At 43.1% G+C, this 14539-nt stretch overlaps 1 protein-coding gene across 1 annotated transcript in view; it reads left to right on the top strand.

Annotated features, from left to right (window-relative positions):
• The window catches only part of DOCK1 (dedicator of cytokinesis 1), a 461498-nt gene that overhangs the window by 144745 nt on the left and 302214 nt on the right, over positions 1–14539 (top strand). The window contains exons 24-25 of the mRNA XM_019654186.1: positions 224–294; positions 2647–2753. Coding sequence (XP_019509731.1) covers positions 224–294; positions 2647–2753 — 178 coding nt within the window. The remainder of the gene's footprint in view (positions 1–223; positions 295–2646; positions 2754–14539) is intronic.

Raw genomic sequence — 14539 nt, 5'->3', positions numbered from 1 at the left:
GGCCCTCTGGCATCCCAAGCCAGTTCTTAACCATCGCGCCACTCGGCCAGCCCCAGATGTTTTTCTTTGGTCCATTTTCATCAGGTGTAGCATCAACCTCTCATTTAGAAAGTAACCTTTCTCTTCTTGGGATGGCAGTGGCTCTTCGTAGTCATTATAAATTTATATTACCTTTCGCCAGACTTCACTAAGCTCAGCATTCTTCTTTGGTCTTGGTTTGCAGGGAGCGGCACTGAAATACTTGCCAACGATCATCAACGATGTGAAACTGGTGTTTGACCCCAAAGAGCTCAGGTAAGGAAGCACCTAGGGCCTGAAGGCTTTCCACCTCCCGCCTTGGCCTCATTTTCAGTGCATTTAGTTTATGGGATTCTCGGGGTTCTGTCTCATGTCACCAGAGGTGAGGGCCCTGGGCCAGGGCCCTGGCTCGCTGTAGAACACATGCTAGGGGTGGTATTTGGGACACTTGGCCTATTATGACTTTATATACAGCAGCAGCGTCAGTAGCCCCGTGGAACTGGGTAGAAAATGCTGAATCTCGGGTTCCTGCCCAGATTGTCTGAACCCCCTGACACCCTGACGCTTCCAGGGAATGTTACTTTTCAGGGAGCTCAGGTCTGGAGAAACAGACGACATGGGGAAGCTGTGTCATGTGTGTCGCGCCACGTACTCGGCCTGTCCTCACTGTGCAGAGGTACCAGCCCCCTGCCCACTGGAGGGATGGCGCCATGTTCGCAATGTGCCATGTGCTTAGAGATGCAAAGAAGACCCCTTCCCCGGGCCAACCCGTCTGCTCTGGCCCCTTGGCCCTTTGTGCATGTGTGTGTCCCTCTTGGACACCTCATTTACTGATTAAAAAAAACCAAAGATATAAAAAATTAAGTATGTATGTTTTCCCCGTTTAGAAAATGGATTCATGTTTTGAGGAAACGGAAGAGGATTTTAACTCAAATTTAATTTCATTGGGTCCTGCTAGTTATGTTATGTGCCCACACACATATACACGCACACCCCTGAAAAGATTCAACATCATATTCATTATTTTACGATCAGCTTCCACACTTAAGATGTTCTGTTTTCACACACCCTGAATAGTCTCGTCCATCAGAGTTTTTAGTAACTTCCATGGTGTTCCGTCCTATGCTGGCCTATCATTATTTAAGAAACGACAATAGATACTGGCTTCAGTTATGTGATTCCTCCACACAAAACAGGCTCCACACAAAGCACTTCCCATGTACTATCCAGTTAATCTTTACAGCGGTGCTATGACCTAGGTTCTATCACCAGCCCACTTTTTGCTGAGTAAATTGTCAATAATGACTTAGTTGGTGAGTGGCAGGCATCAGTGCCAACCCAGCTCTTTTGATGACAAAGAACAGACCACTGTGCTGTGCGATGGGTGCCAGATTGTGTCCTCTTTTCATTATTATACAATATCCCAGGATAAAATTGTTTTATAACGTAATTGTAGTATCTGCCCTTATTTATATCATTACTATTGTATAAGCAGAGAAGTGGAATTACTAGGTCTTGCACTTTCTTAAAAGGCTTTTAATAGCTAGCATCCTGTTGCCCTCCTGAAGGTCAAACCAGCCTTCTACCGGTGTTTCATGGTGCCTGTCTGCCCAAACTCTGCCAACACCTGGAATTACTGTTTTATAGAGCCTTGCCAGTAGGATTGGTGCAAAAGGTTCTCACCAATTTAAATTGTCTTTCTTTAGTTACTAACAAGAACCCTTTGTCTAATATTCCTTCATAGTATCATCGGCCATTTGGAAAAGTAAATTTTTAGAAATATCTCCCATGAGATACAATTTATGTACTATGAAGTTCACCAGTTTTAGAGTGTTCAGCTAAATAGTCTTCAGTATTTTTATGGAGTCGTGCGACCATCAGCATAATCCAATTTTAGCTTCCTCACCCCAGGAAGATCCCTCGTGACCGATACCACTCATCTCTTCTCAGCCCAGCGCTCGGCAGCCACTAGTCTACTTCCTGTCCCTACAGATGTGCCTGTTCTTGGCATTTCATATAAATAGAATCATACAATCCGTGGCCTTTTGTGACTGCCTCCTTTCACTTACTGTGATGTTTTCAAGGTGTATCTGTGGAGTAGCATGTGTCAGAATTTTCTTCCTTTCTGGACACGCTGCATTTGTTTATCTATCCATCCGCAGATGGACATCTGGGCTGTTTCCACTCCTTGAGCATTCTGAATCACGTTGCCACGGATCATGCACAAGGTTCTGTGTGGATTCGTATTTCACTTCTCTTGGAGTGGAAATGCTGGGTCCTATGGTAACTATTTGGAACATTTGGAGGAAGTGCCAAACAGTTTTCCAAAGTGGCTACACCATCTGACATTCCCACCAGCATGGTATGACGGTTCCATTTTCTTCACAGCACAGCTAAAACTTGATGCCATCTATCTTTTAGTGATAGCCATTTTAGTGGGTGTGAAGTAAAAAAATAACATTTTACACTATCATGTTTTGGATGAGATCTGGGCCTGTGGTTATTATCCAGCATTCTGGTGGCATTTCATGACCATTTCAGGGCCCCACGTCTCCGTACTGTCTTGTAACATTTTGGACCATTTTGCAGTGTATCTGTAAACGCTTTCCATTGTGTTTCTCCTCATAGCAAAATGTTTACCGATTTCATCCTGAATGTCCCCATGGGTTTGCTGACCATTCAGAAGCTGTATTGTTTGATCGAAATCGTTCACAGTGACCTCTTCACACAGCACGGTGAGTGGAATCCCCGGAATCATTAAATTGTCACATTACTTATTGTCTGTAGACTTTAACCCCTTCTGAATTCCCTCCTCCTCACTGAAAGAAGTGGAGGTTGCCACCAATTAAAACAGCTCTATTACAAGACAGGAAGATTTAGCCCTTACAAGAGAACGGTAATGGACATATAGCATAGGTAGTAGATCATTGACAAGTGAAGGCAGAAGCTGCTAGCTCGTGATGTAGGTGTGCACCAGAGCCCTAGGGTAATCAGCATATATTGTCGCCTTTACAATATGTGAGTCTTTATCCTGGGGACGCCATCAGTTGCTTCTGTTGAGATGATTGCAAAGAAAAATTTCAAGTTTTCTTAAATTTAGATATAATGGTTCTGTCTCGTCCTAACTTTGCATTCTTTGACAGGGTTTCTTCAAACCCGGCTCAGAAGAATCAGAATTTTAATGATTTCTCAACTCATTTGTCCTGAAAAATACCTTCTATTTCCCTACATTATCTCCCTACCCTTTTTATTAATCATTTTCTTTCTTTTTGGGCAGAACTGAATTAATATTTTACACTTGTCAAGCGGTTTTATTGAAAGCTTAAAACCTTTGCATAATTCCATAACCTTCCTCATTTATTGGAGGCAAATATGAAACTTCTGAGTGACATGCTGACTGAGAAGCATAGATTTATTCTAATCCATTTGTGTCCAGACGTTTGGCTGTTCCATTCATTTTCTTTCAGCCTCACGCACAGCATTGTTTCAGGGCTGGAGCAGTCCAGGTCTGGATGTCCTCTTGAGATACTGGCTACACTGAGAATTCAGTGTGTGTCTGGCTTAGTCCTTTGTGCCTTCTGGGCTACTGCACCCTATGTTTACCTGCTCGTTTTCATCTCATTTCTTTACTTAACTTTATAAAATACATTGGAGTCTACACTTATAGCTAAGGCTCATATTAAGAGAATATGTTAAGACGTCATCTGGGTGTTCTGGAGAAAAAAACCATCAAACCAAGAAGTGGGGAGCTTTCTGCAGCCCCTGCATGCGGACCTCTCTGGTTCAGAAGTTAATTTCTCACTTTCCTAAAAGAAAGTCAACACCATTGTCATTGTTTGGAGTGCAAAGCACATGACTCTTCTTTGAGCCATTAATCCTGACTGTCCGTGTTTCAGGCTGTCATGGAGGGCTGGATCTTGAATTGCTCATTCTCTAGGTATCTACTAAAGCTTGGGGGACACTGTGTGGCTCAAGGAAGACATGATGATGGAGGTGACGGGTGGGGACTGCTTCATTGTTTCCTTACATATGGACTAAACTTTATACCAGAGCAAGTAAAATCCCCTGAAAGTTTTATATCTGGGCCTTACTAGGTATGTTACTGGTGTCCCTTCTTCCAACCATGCAACCCCAACACACACACACCACCACAGCCATCACCATCAGTACTACCACCACCACTACCACCACCACCACCACCACCACCACCACCACCACCACCACTATCACCATCACCACCATCACCATCAGTACCACCAGTGCCTTCGATAAATAACAGTTGTCAATGATTGATTGTACTTAACTCTTACTGAGAGTTGATACAAGAAGGACCTTCTTAAGGACATATTTATATATACTTCAAAATGTCTATTGCAAAACTTTGTTCTGCATATCACTTAGCTTTCTTTGAATAAGAGCCTAAGACATAAAGGGTTCAATTAAAAGTATTTAAAATATTTTTTATCAGTTTCAGGTGTACAAAACAATGTAATAGTTAGACATTTACACCCCTCACAAAGTGATAGCCCTTCTCCCCCAATCTACTACCCCCTGACATTGTACATAGCTGTTACAATTCCATTGACTCTATTCCCTATGCTGTACCCCACATCCCGTGACTGTATATATATATAATTATAATTATAATTATATATATATATATATATATATATATATATAATTATAGTGGACATAATATTATTCGGCTTCAGCTTCAGGTGTACAGTGCAGAGGTCAGGCATCTACACCGTCCATGAAGTGGTCTCCCTAATAAGACAAGTGCCCATCTGATGCCCTACTAAATCTTTACAACATTATTGATTATATTCCCCGAACTCTTTCATATCCCTGTGGCAATATTGTAGTTCCCAATTTATGCTGTCTAATCCCTTCCCCTTCTCCCTCATCCCCACTCCCTCCCAACTAGCAGCCATCAGTTGTTCCTCTATGTCTCTGAGTCTATTTATATGTAGCTTGCTCATTTATTCAGTTCTTTAGATTCCATGTATTAGTGAGATCATATGATAGTTGTCTTTCTCTGACTGACTTATTTCACTTAGCATAATGTTCCCTAGGTCCATCCATATCGTTCGTTGCAAATGATGAGATTTCATTCATCTTTGTGGCTGAGTAATACTCCATTGTGTAAATGTACCACAGCTTCTTTATCCAGTCGTCTTCCGATGGGCATTTCAGTTGTTTCCAAGACTTGGCTATTATAAATAGAACTGCAGTGAACATAGGGGTGCATCTATTTATTCGAATTAGCGTCTTGGGTTTCTCTGGATAGATACCTAAGAGCGGAATTTCTGGGTCATATGGTAGTTCCATTTCCAGTTTTTTGAGATACCTCCATACTGATTTCCATAATGGCTGCACCAATCTGCCATCCCACCAACAGTGCACCAGGTTCCCTTTTCTCCGCAACCTCGCCAGCACTTGTTGTTTGTTGATTTATTGATGATAGCCATTCTGACCGGGGTGAAGTGGTATCTCATTGTGGTTTTTATTTGCATTTCCCTGATGATTAGTGAGGTTGAGCATTTTTTCATATGTCTATTGGCCAAAAAAATTAAAATAAAATACAATACAATAGAAGTTCTTTTAAGAATGTATTTCAAGGAAATGTTTTCTTCCACTGAAACTCACTCTAAACTTGAGGGAAGCTTGCTGTTTGTTTTTGGTAGTTGCGTCAGCCTAGCTGCTCGGGGTGGTGCTTTCCTCCCTCTTTCTGGTGCCCCGTTTTTGTTTACATTCTTGTCCTGTAAGTCTTTGGTCATAGATTGCCTCAGGTCCTGTTTTGCAAGTATGTAGCATGCAAATTAACATTTATAGCTTTAAGCATTTATAGCTTTTTATTAAACAGTAGCTTTGCTTAATAAGGAGTTACCAGGATATATCATATTTTGGAATAAGTTGTATCTTTCTAAGTACAAAGTTGGTACTGAGTCTTAATAGCAAGTTGTACCCAACATAGTAAATGCGATTGTATGAGACGTATGAATCCCGAATGATCACGGGCTAACTGAGCCAAAATTGGCCTGAAGCTTCATGTCGTACAAGCCGCTCCAGAATTACCCAATCAGTTGCAGTTGCCTGAGCCATAACTGAGAGCTCAGGGTGCTTTCAGATGCTCACTGGCTGCCGGGAAGCCTTTCAGAATGCATTGTCCAATGGGAACGTGGCCCCACATTGAGGCTTGGAGTTTTAAGCATCTTTATGGGTAAGGATAGAGGCAGCCCTGATTTTTCTTATCTGCAAGCTTCCTGCCTCTTTAAAGCAGCTAACAGCCACCTTACCTCCTTGTCAGGAAAGACTTATCAGGGGAAATCTTCTGCTTGGTCTGTTCTTACAAAGATGTCGTTACTTTTAGAAAATGCTCTTTGCCACATTCAGTATAAATATTTAAAGCCAGACCATTTTCTGATGAAATATGATGGCTGTGATTTTTTTTTTTGCTTTGTTCCATTTCTTGTTAATTTGTAAAAAATGTTGTTGTCTATGTCCTATTTCCTGGCCCCAATGGAACCAATCAAACTAACACCCCATGTGTCCACAATTTTACAGTTTGATAAAACTAGATTTATCTGCACAAGCTACCAAATGTGCTAGTCCTCAGCAAACGTCCTTTTGGATGTGATCAGAGGGCACCACATTGTGCTCCAGGGCAGGTCTTTGCTCGTCAGCATGAGTGTTGCCTCACAGAAGAGACCCCCTTTGCTTTGCTCTAGAACATTTCTTTCCATCTGCCTCGAATATCAAAGACATTGCATAGTTTCAGTCTCATTTCTGTGGAAATGCAAAGCTGAGCTCTGCAAGGAGGCTGGCAGCGAATTCTGAATCGGGAACTGCTTCTGTGCAGAATCGCCACTCCTTGCCAGGCCTGGGTCCTGGTATGCCAAGCCTTCCATGCACTGGCGGTCCCAACCTTCTTTCCCTTACTGCTCCTCTTCCGTCCCGCTAAAGGACACACAACCTCAGGTCGCATCCAGCTGAGACTGTGGGGTAACAACAGGAGAGGTACCTGTCGGCGAGTGGGGTTTTATTTGGCCCCAACCTGGGCGGCCACCATGGCCACGGTCATTGCCGCTGTCTGCTCACACGCGTACCAGTTGTGAATCGGGACCTTGCACCGCCTGCTGCCTCCACCCTGGTCTGCAGGAAACGGGAATTCTTCATCGCGTTCTCTCCTCCCGGACTGCTCCTTTCCTCTTGTGTCGCGAGGAGTCAGGCTCATCTGCAGAACCTGGGACCCAGGTTGCTGTTCTAGTCGTAAGGGTGGCTGTGGATTTGTTCGGCTTTTGTCCTGGGGAGACAGAGCTTATCATATAGAAATCACCCCCAAATGTAAGAAGGCTACTCCGCTGCTGAAGGGCAGACCTGCCACGTCACATGTCCCTCCCTGTGGAGTGCTGACAGGCCAGTGTCCATGGCCCTTGAGAATTCAGGCCACTTGCAGCTCACGGTTGTGTGTCAGCCACGTCAGCCTTTCCTCCAAGTACGTGCCCCTCTTTCTTTTCTTTGATTTTTATACAGTGAATGGCTTGCATCATTTCTCCTACAAATGCTTTTCCTTCCTCTTTAATAAAGCACCGTTTATTCCTGAGGCCCTTTCAGCGGTGAGGGCAGCCAGTACATCAGAGGGCTGAGGGTGGCGTGGGCCTTCCGATCAGACGGCGTGGGCTCAGAGCCTGCTCTGCTGCCTGCTCACGCAGTAAGCTCGCATAAGCCTCCTCCCAGCTTCACGCTCCTCAGCTGCCCTTTTCTTGTTGCCTACAGCTTATATTTTGAAGATTAATATGTGTATAGGACTGAGATTTGCACTCAGTATTGAATGCACATTCAATAAATGTTACCACAGCTTTCCTTTATGTTGTGGATTCATGCAAAATGGCACATAAGACCCTGCCCTCATCTGAGAGGTAATTTGCATGTAAAATACCAGCTGATAGACAGTAGGGACCCAGTAATGCCAGGGGCATCCAGGGCTTCCCCTGAGGGGCAGATGCTCTGAGCACCCTGCATGCAGTGCCCCCAGGCACCCTGCCCCATGGCTTCTCACGACGGTCTCCAAAGTGTGAAATCATTGCGTTTTTTAATGTGGCTTGCTTATTGTCTGTAAGCCCTCCTTGGACTGAGAGCTCCCCGGACCAGGACCGCCTTCTTGTTCATCTGTTCCTTCCTCTATCTCTGTCTTACCCCCACAATGCACACTAATGGAATGAACAAAAATGGACACGGATGTTCAAAACCAGCGCTTTTTGATTTCCCTGGGAAGCAGATCAGGAGGGAAACATGACCAGCTGCTTCATACACACGCGGTTCCCTTGAGGAGGAGAGGTGTGTGTTCACATGGAGAAGCTGGCTGTGGCTTCTAGTCTTGGGTCAGAATGGATTGGTCATGGGGGAGGAGGGAGATGTTTGAGATTAACTTAAGGTGAGAAGGAAAAGACGCATGAGAGACTTGAGATATGAAAGGTCATCTGGGAGTAGTTTTATAAAATTTAGATGGTCTTCTATTTGCTTCTGACCTAATTATTCTCCAGTTTTGTGGAAACGTGAAAGGAGGAGGGGATGTTTCCATTCTACTTTTGGATTCCTGATAGCTTTAGGTTAAAATTATGGAAAATCTCAAATGTACAGAAAGTTGGGGGAAGAGGATCAAAGTTTTCAAGTCATGGTCAAATCTCCTCCAGAGATTTTGAGGCAAATCTCTGCCATCACAGCATTTCATGAGGATGTCTTTGTGTGGTAGTGTTCAGAGTGAATGGCGTTTCATAAACGGGAAGATGTGCAGAGGGCTGGTCCCCATGCTGGTGACAGGAATCCACCTTGCATGTTCCTTTCCTGCTCCCGCGTCAAGGTGAAGGGCCTTTGATGTGTTAGCATGCTGTGCATGGGAGCCAATGAATGGGCAGTAATGGCTTCCACGCGTTGTCCCCTGATGTGACTTGACTACTTGAAGCTGGCTGAATAGATGATGTGCTTCGCAAAAAGATGACTCTTGCATATAATCTGTGATGTGGAGTGAGCAGATTACGAAAGCAAGATACAAAGAGACAAAAGGGTCAAAGCTTCATAATTTGTGCATTTGTAGCTTTGTTCCCATGCAATTATATTTTTTGCCCAGATAGCTGACAAAAGCTGAGAAAATTAAAGCCTAAATCCTATTCCATTCTAACAATGAAAAGTTTCAGTGTAATTAAATTCAAATAAACACTAGGACACCGAGGTTTAAGATTTATGCCCACAAAGTGTTATAAAAATTGGAATAAAAGGGATCAACCTGAAGTGGCCATATTGAAAGTGACCAGCGTAACTGACAGATTTTCTGTGGCTCTTACTATGTATTAATCACTGTGTCTTACATTTGTTTTGGGAGGGTAGTGTGTATGAGATTTGATGAGTCAAGATTTGAAGAGTCAGTGGAAGATAATGCCTGTGTGGTCTTAACAGTAGTTCAATGCTCCTGGTGGATTCTTTTGCTTGAGCTCAGTGTTCTTTGGCATCCACTTTGTGTGTGTTTGTTTCCTGTCCCCGCCCCCCACCCCCAGGGATGGTTGGAATCTAGCAGTGAGTAGGAATGAGATGTGTGCCATTCCCTCATTCCTAGCCAGTCCTGTGGCTTTTTCCTTTAGATAGGCTCCTTTTCCACAGTGCTCGTCAGCCTCATAAAACTTCATTTATGTTCCATTTCTTGAACAATTCAGAGATTCTTAAAAATGTCGTCTTACAAAGCTGAAATGATGTTCCTCGTTCTCATTTTCAAGGTGAATGATTCTTCTAGTTAGAGGCAGAGTGAGACTCACCTTTTTAATGGTGGGAACATTTGTTACAGCAGCCCTTTGAAATCCGAGGGTCAAGGGCAATTTACCTATTGGCACTAGCTGTTAGGAGATGCAAAGTCTGATTTCTAGGCAATTTTCATTGTTATTAGATCCAAGATAGAAAATTTATATCTCTGAAAATTACCCTGTTAATCAATTTCTTGTGTTTTAAATCTTAGAAAGAAAAGCTGTGTGTTTAATTCAGACCTGTAATAAAATAGACCTGAATGCTTTGATCCATAAACAAATCAAAATAATATGTCTTTAGTTTCTCCACTGTGGAAAATGGAGAGGCATTTTTCTTGATTGAAAATAATCTTAAACCAAGAGCTACTCTGTGGTACTTTTGTTAAAGTTGATGGATGTTGTACAGAAAGAAAACTGGGTTGGGACCATCAGATGGTATAGTCACTTAAGGTACCGCTCATATCATTCTGGAATACTTTAGTTAGATAGTTGTGCTGATGACTTCTAACGAAGGTTACCAGCTGTGCACTCAAAGACTATTTTAAATAATGGTGGAATATGTACGTCACTTTCTCCTCTTCTATTTTTTCATGCCTTGAGCACATTTTAATCTTTATCCGTAAAGCACGGTACCTTTTTCACCCCTCACTCTGTGTATCACTCTATATCTTTCATGATACGTGTTTTTGCAAAGACCATTTGTTAACAACAATGCAGCCCTTTAGAAATGGTTTATCGAATTTAGGAGGGTGAAGTCAATTTCAGTTGCTTAATTACATTGATTTCAATTCCATTATAATTTGTTGAGTACCTACCATGTACTCAGGACTGTTGGTTAGCAAGTTCAATTGTTCTGAGAGGCTTCAGAGCCATCAACTTAAAACAATGTATAATTGGAAAAGAGAAATTATCTTCATTTACAGATAAGGGCCCAGGGGTTAAGTCACCAATTCTATAATAGTCTGCAAGTAGACGCCCAGGCAGGGAGCTGTCCACTACCTTGGTGCTGATTAAGGTGTTGTCTTGTTACAAATCCATCACCCACTCATACTGTTTCACACCCACCGTATGAGCAATGCATTCTGAAAACAGAATTCACTTCAAATGCCACATGGAACAAGATAAAATACAAGTATATGAATAAATAACACATAAGTAAAATAAATGTAAATGAAGTGTACAGAGTTATGTTCATGTGCTCATAGAATTTTCATAGTTTCTTTCTTTTTCTGTGTGAGGCTCATGTCTGTAATCAACCTGAGGCTCCAGCAGCTCCTCAGGGTGTAGTTGGTATACGCTTTATTATGGCCTGTTGATTTCTCTGTTCTGCACCCACCTCTGGGTGGGCTCCTGTCCCTGTTGGTTGATGTTGGGAGTAAGAAGAGCAGTCTTAGAAATCTGTGTCATATCTAGACAGGCTGACACTGGGCACCATGACAGCAAGCCCCTAGCCTCCCCAGTTCATAGTTCCTCCCGGGCCTAACGCGCTTAGCTGTGTACCTGCATGATGTGTCGCCTACAAGTCACTCACTGGGGACAGTTGGAGCAGCTCCAGCTCAGGGTCTCCTTCAAGATATAATTCTTTTTCTGTTGCATTAACTACTCCCTGAGGGCACATGCCTTTCCCCAAGATGGAGAGTACTGTACCATGTTTTGACATTGTTTTTATCATATACATTTCATTGTCGGATACCTTGAGAGCAGTCTGTGCCAGAGCACATTGACCAAGATCTATGTTCTTGCCGATGTTCACTTTCCTAGTTCAAAGAACGCATGCCACTTCTAGGCCTGTGCACTCTCTCCGTTTCTCACTGTCCACATGGTTGGATTCTGCCCGAAGACTGACAGATTGGCAGAATTCTTTCTGAGCTTACCAAGCCACCTCCTTGATGTCCTTGAATTTGCCTGGAGAATAGATCCCTGGCCTGACCAGTACTTCCCACACAATCCTCCTCTGCATTTGATTTGAGTCTTTCTGATTTTTTCATTTCCTGATATATGGGACTCATTTGTGATTTTCTCCATTGGTTCTTCTTTCATTTCTTCTGACAAATTATTTATTTTTATAATACCAGTGGGTGTTTAGCCCCTGCTATTATTACACTTCTGCAAATAAAGGATATGAATTATCTGTTACCCCGCTCCCTCCTTCCAAAAGATGATGCACTTGTCATCATGCCCAGTGGCTTCATCCAGAAGATGTGACTTTGACCAGTGTCTCCTTCCCATTGTCCGACAGTCCATATCCTGCCATGTTATTCCTTTCAATGTCCAAGATGCTTCTAATTGCTTTGTCACCCTCTCAGTTAAAATTACGGGACATGGAGTACCTCGGGGCTGAAATGCAGATGTCCTTACCTCTGACCATTTCAGCACTCAGCCGAGTGGCACCGAGGGTCTTCTGACCAGGACACTTGCACAGGTGCTACCAGTCACTGGGGACAGAAATACAGTGCAGGGCAATTGTATCTCCTTCATTTCACAGGCAAAGAAACAGGTTCAGAAAGGAAAACATGATGAACCGAGGGTGACTCAATGTGAAGTTTTTCTCTTGGTACTGCTAACGATCACGACTTGTTCCATTAAGATGATTTTTGGAAAAACTGAATTTGTGTTTGACATGTGAAGACATGGGAATCATACGTGTTCATCCACATGTGCACATGCATGGATCGGTGGCCCTAAGGCGCTCTGGCCTCAGGACCAGGCGTCACTTCCGGTTCCGCTGCTGCCTAGTGGTGCTGTCCCTGTGTGTCCCTTCACAGTGGCTCCTGTTCTCACATCTGTACGAGGCGGACATAACTAGCTGGCTCCTGTAATCCCTCCGTTGCTGACTCCGTGTTTTGCATTTCTGTTGCTTGAAGACTTATATGGAGGGAGAAAGTCACATGAACAAATTGAATCGTGGGTACATAGTTCTTAAATGGTTGAGAACTGAGATGATTGTCTGCAAAAGATGAATAGTAACCAGCCCCCATTTATATGGCTCTTGCTGTTTAATTCTCATTAAAAGTGTTAGTCTGGATCTCAGTTCTATGCAACAGGCTCAAGGTTATTAAATGTACTTTATGGATCATTTGTTTAACGTGACCAAACTAAAAATTAAGAAGCCCATCACTCAGTGTTCATAAAATGAATGTTTTAAAGGAACAAATTCATTTTTGTATTTGCATCTTGCTTTGATGTAGAGCTGTCATGGGGTTATAGACGGATATTCTGCTTGGACATTTATAAGCTGAGGATGCCTGTTGAACACTTTTTATAGAGATTAATATTTTTTACTCCGTGCCCATTACCAGGGCATTAATCATCATGGCTTCAGCTCGCGCAGCTGAGGATGAACAGATGTCAAATTATTGCTGTCTGTAATCATTGCGGATCATACCGGGGGGCGGGCAGAGGGTAGCTGGTGTACTGAGAGACCGCTGAACCCCTCAGGAGATTTGCGTGGAGCCTGGGCCCGCCATACATGGCTGCCTGGCTGGGCTGACTGCATTCCTCTCTGTCCCAGCTAGTCCTGGCTTCCTTGTGGGTCGTGTCTATGCCTCGATTCAGAGCTAATGGGCCACGGTAAGTCCCCAAGTCACATACCTGTGATGGGAGGTGTGACAAGAGAAAGCTGTGGCCTTGAGTCTGCTTCCAGTGATGAGCAAACACCAGGTCATCCACATGAGAGCTTGCACACGAGGCCATGAACACCTGCTCTCAGCACACGCCATGACTGCGCTGTCCAACAGAAACGGAACGCGAGCCACGTGTGTGGTGAAAAATGTTCCAGCGGCCACATGTTTAAAAAAGTCCAAAACAGTTGGTGATATTAATTTTAATGACATATGTTATATTTTTTTCACACAGAATCTTTGAAACCCAGTGTGTTTTTTACACTTATAGCACATCTCAATCTGGATGCTAAATTTTTATCAAAGCTACTTGATCTGTATTTAACAAACATTTAATAAAACCCACCATTGAAAAGTAGATTTACATACCAAAGTTGTTCAAAACAGTTGTTTCCAGTAACTGAATCAGCTATCATTTTTTACATTTAAATTACTGAAAGTTAAGTAAAATTAGCAATTCCATTCTTCGGTGGCACTAGCTACATTTCAAGTTGAAAAGGCTGACTTTGTATAACAATATTATTTCTATAATTGTAATCAAAAGTTCCCATTTACTGGATGTTCACTATTTGCCAAATGCACACATTATGGCATGTAATTCTCACTGTAAATCTGAGGGCACACAGCAGACTCCTCGTTTTGCAGATAAGAAACATGAAGGCTTAGAGCGTTTAAGGTAACGTGCCCAAGATCCAAAGCAAAGCTGAGCAGGATGGACTCAGTGGTTGCCTTCAATGTGTGAGTACCTGGACCTTAATGAGACCAGAAGCCCTTCCCCAAATCTCACAGTGACCCGGGTTCCTGGACTTCTGGTCAAGGATTTGTTGGAGCCGTTTTCCAAATGGTCATCTGTGGGCAATTTATTTAAAATATAAGGTTGGTTTTTGATTTGTTTTTGATTGTCAGATTCCCAGGCCATCTGTTTTGTGCCTGAAGGGACAGTTGACACAAATTGTCATGTAGAAATGACATTCTGTTCATGGGAAGGGAAGGGTATTCAGGACACTGAGCTGAGATGTCATCTGACAGGACACTTGTCTCGCTTGCTTTCTAGGGACAGCGCCTCATGCTTTAGAGTAGTTCACTGCAGGTGTGTGTGTGTGTGTG

The sequence above is a fragment of the Hipposideros armiger genome, unplaced genomic scaffold (assembly GCF_001890085.2).
Source record: "Hipposideros armiger isolate ML-2016 unplaced genomic scaffold, ASM189008v1 scaffold_216, whole genome shotgun sequence".
In the NCBI taxonomy this organism is placed as follows: domain Eukaryota; kingdom Metazoa; phylum Chordata; class Mammalia; order Chiroptera; family Hipposideridae; genus Hipposideros; species Hipposideros armiger.
Note: the sequence above shows the minus strand (reverse complement) of the source record. Positions and strands in the feature narration are given on the sequence as shown.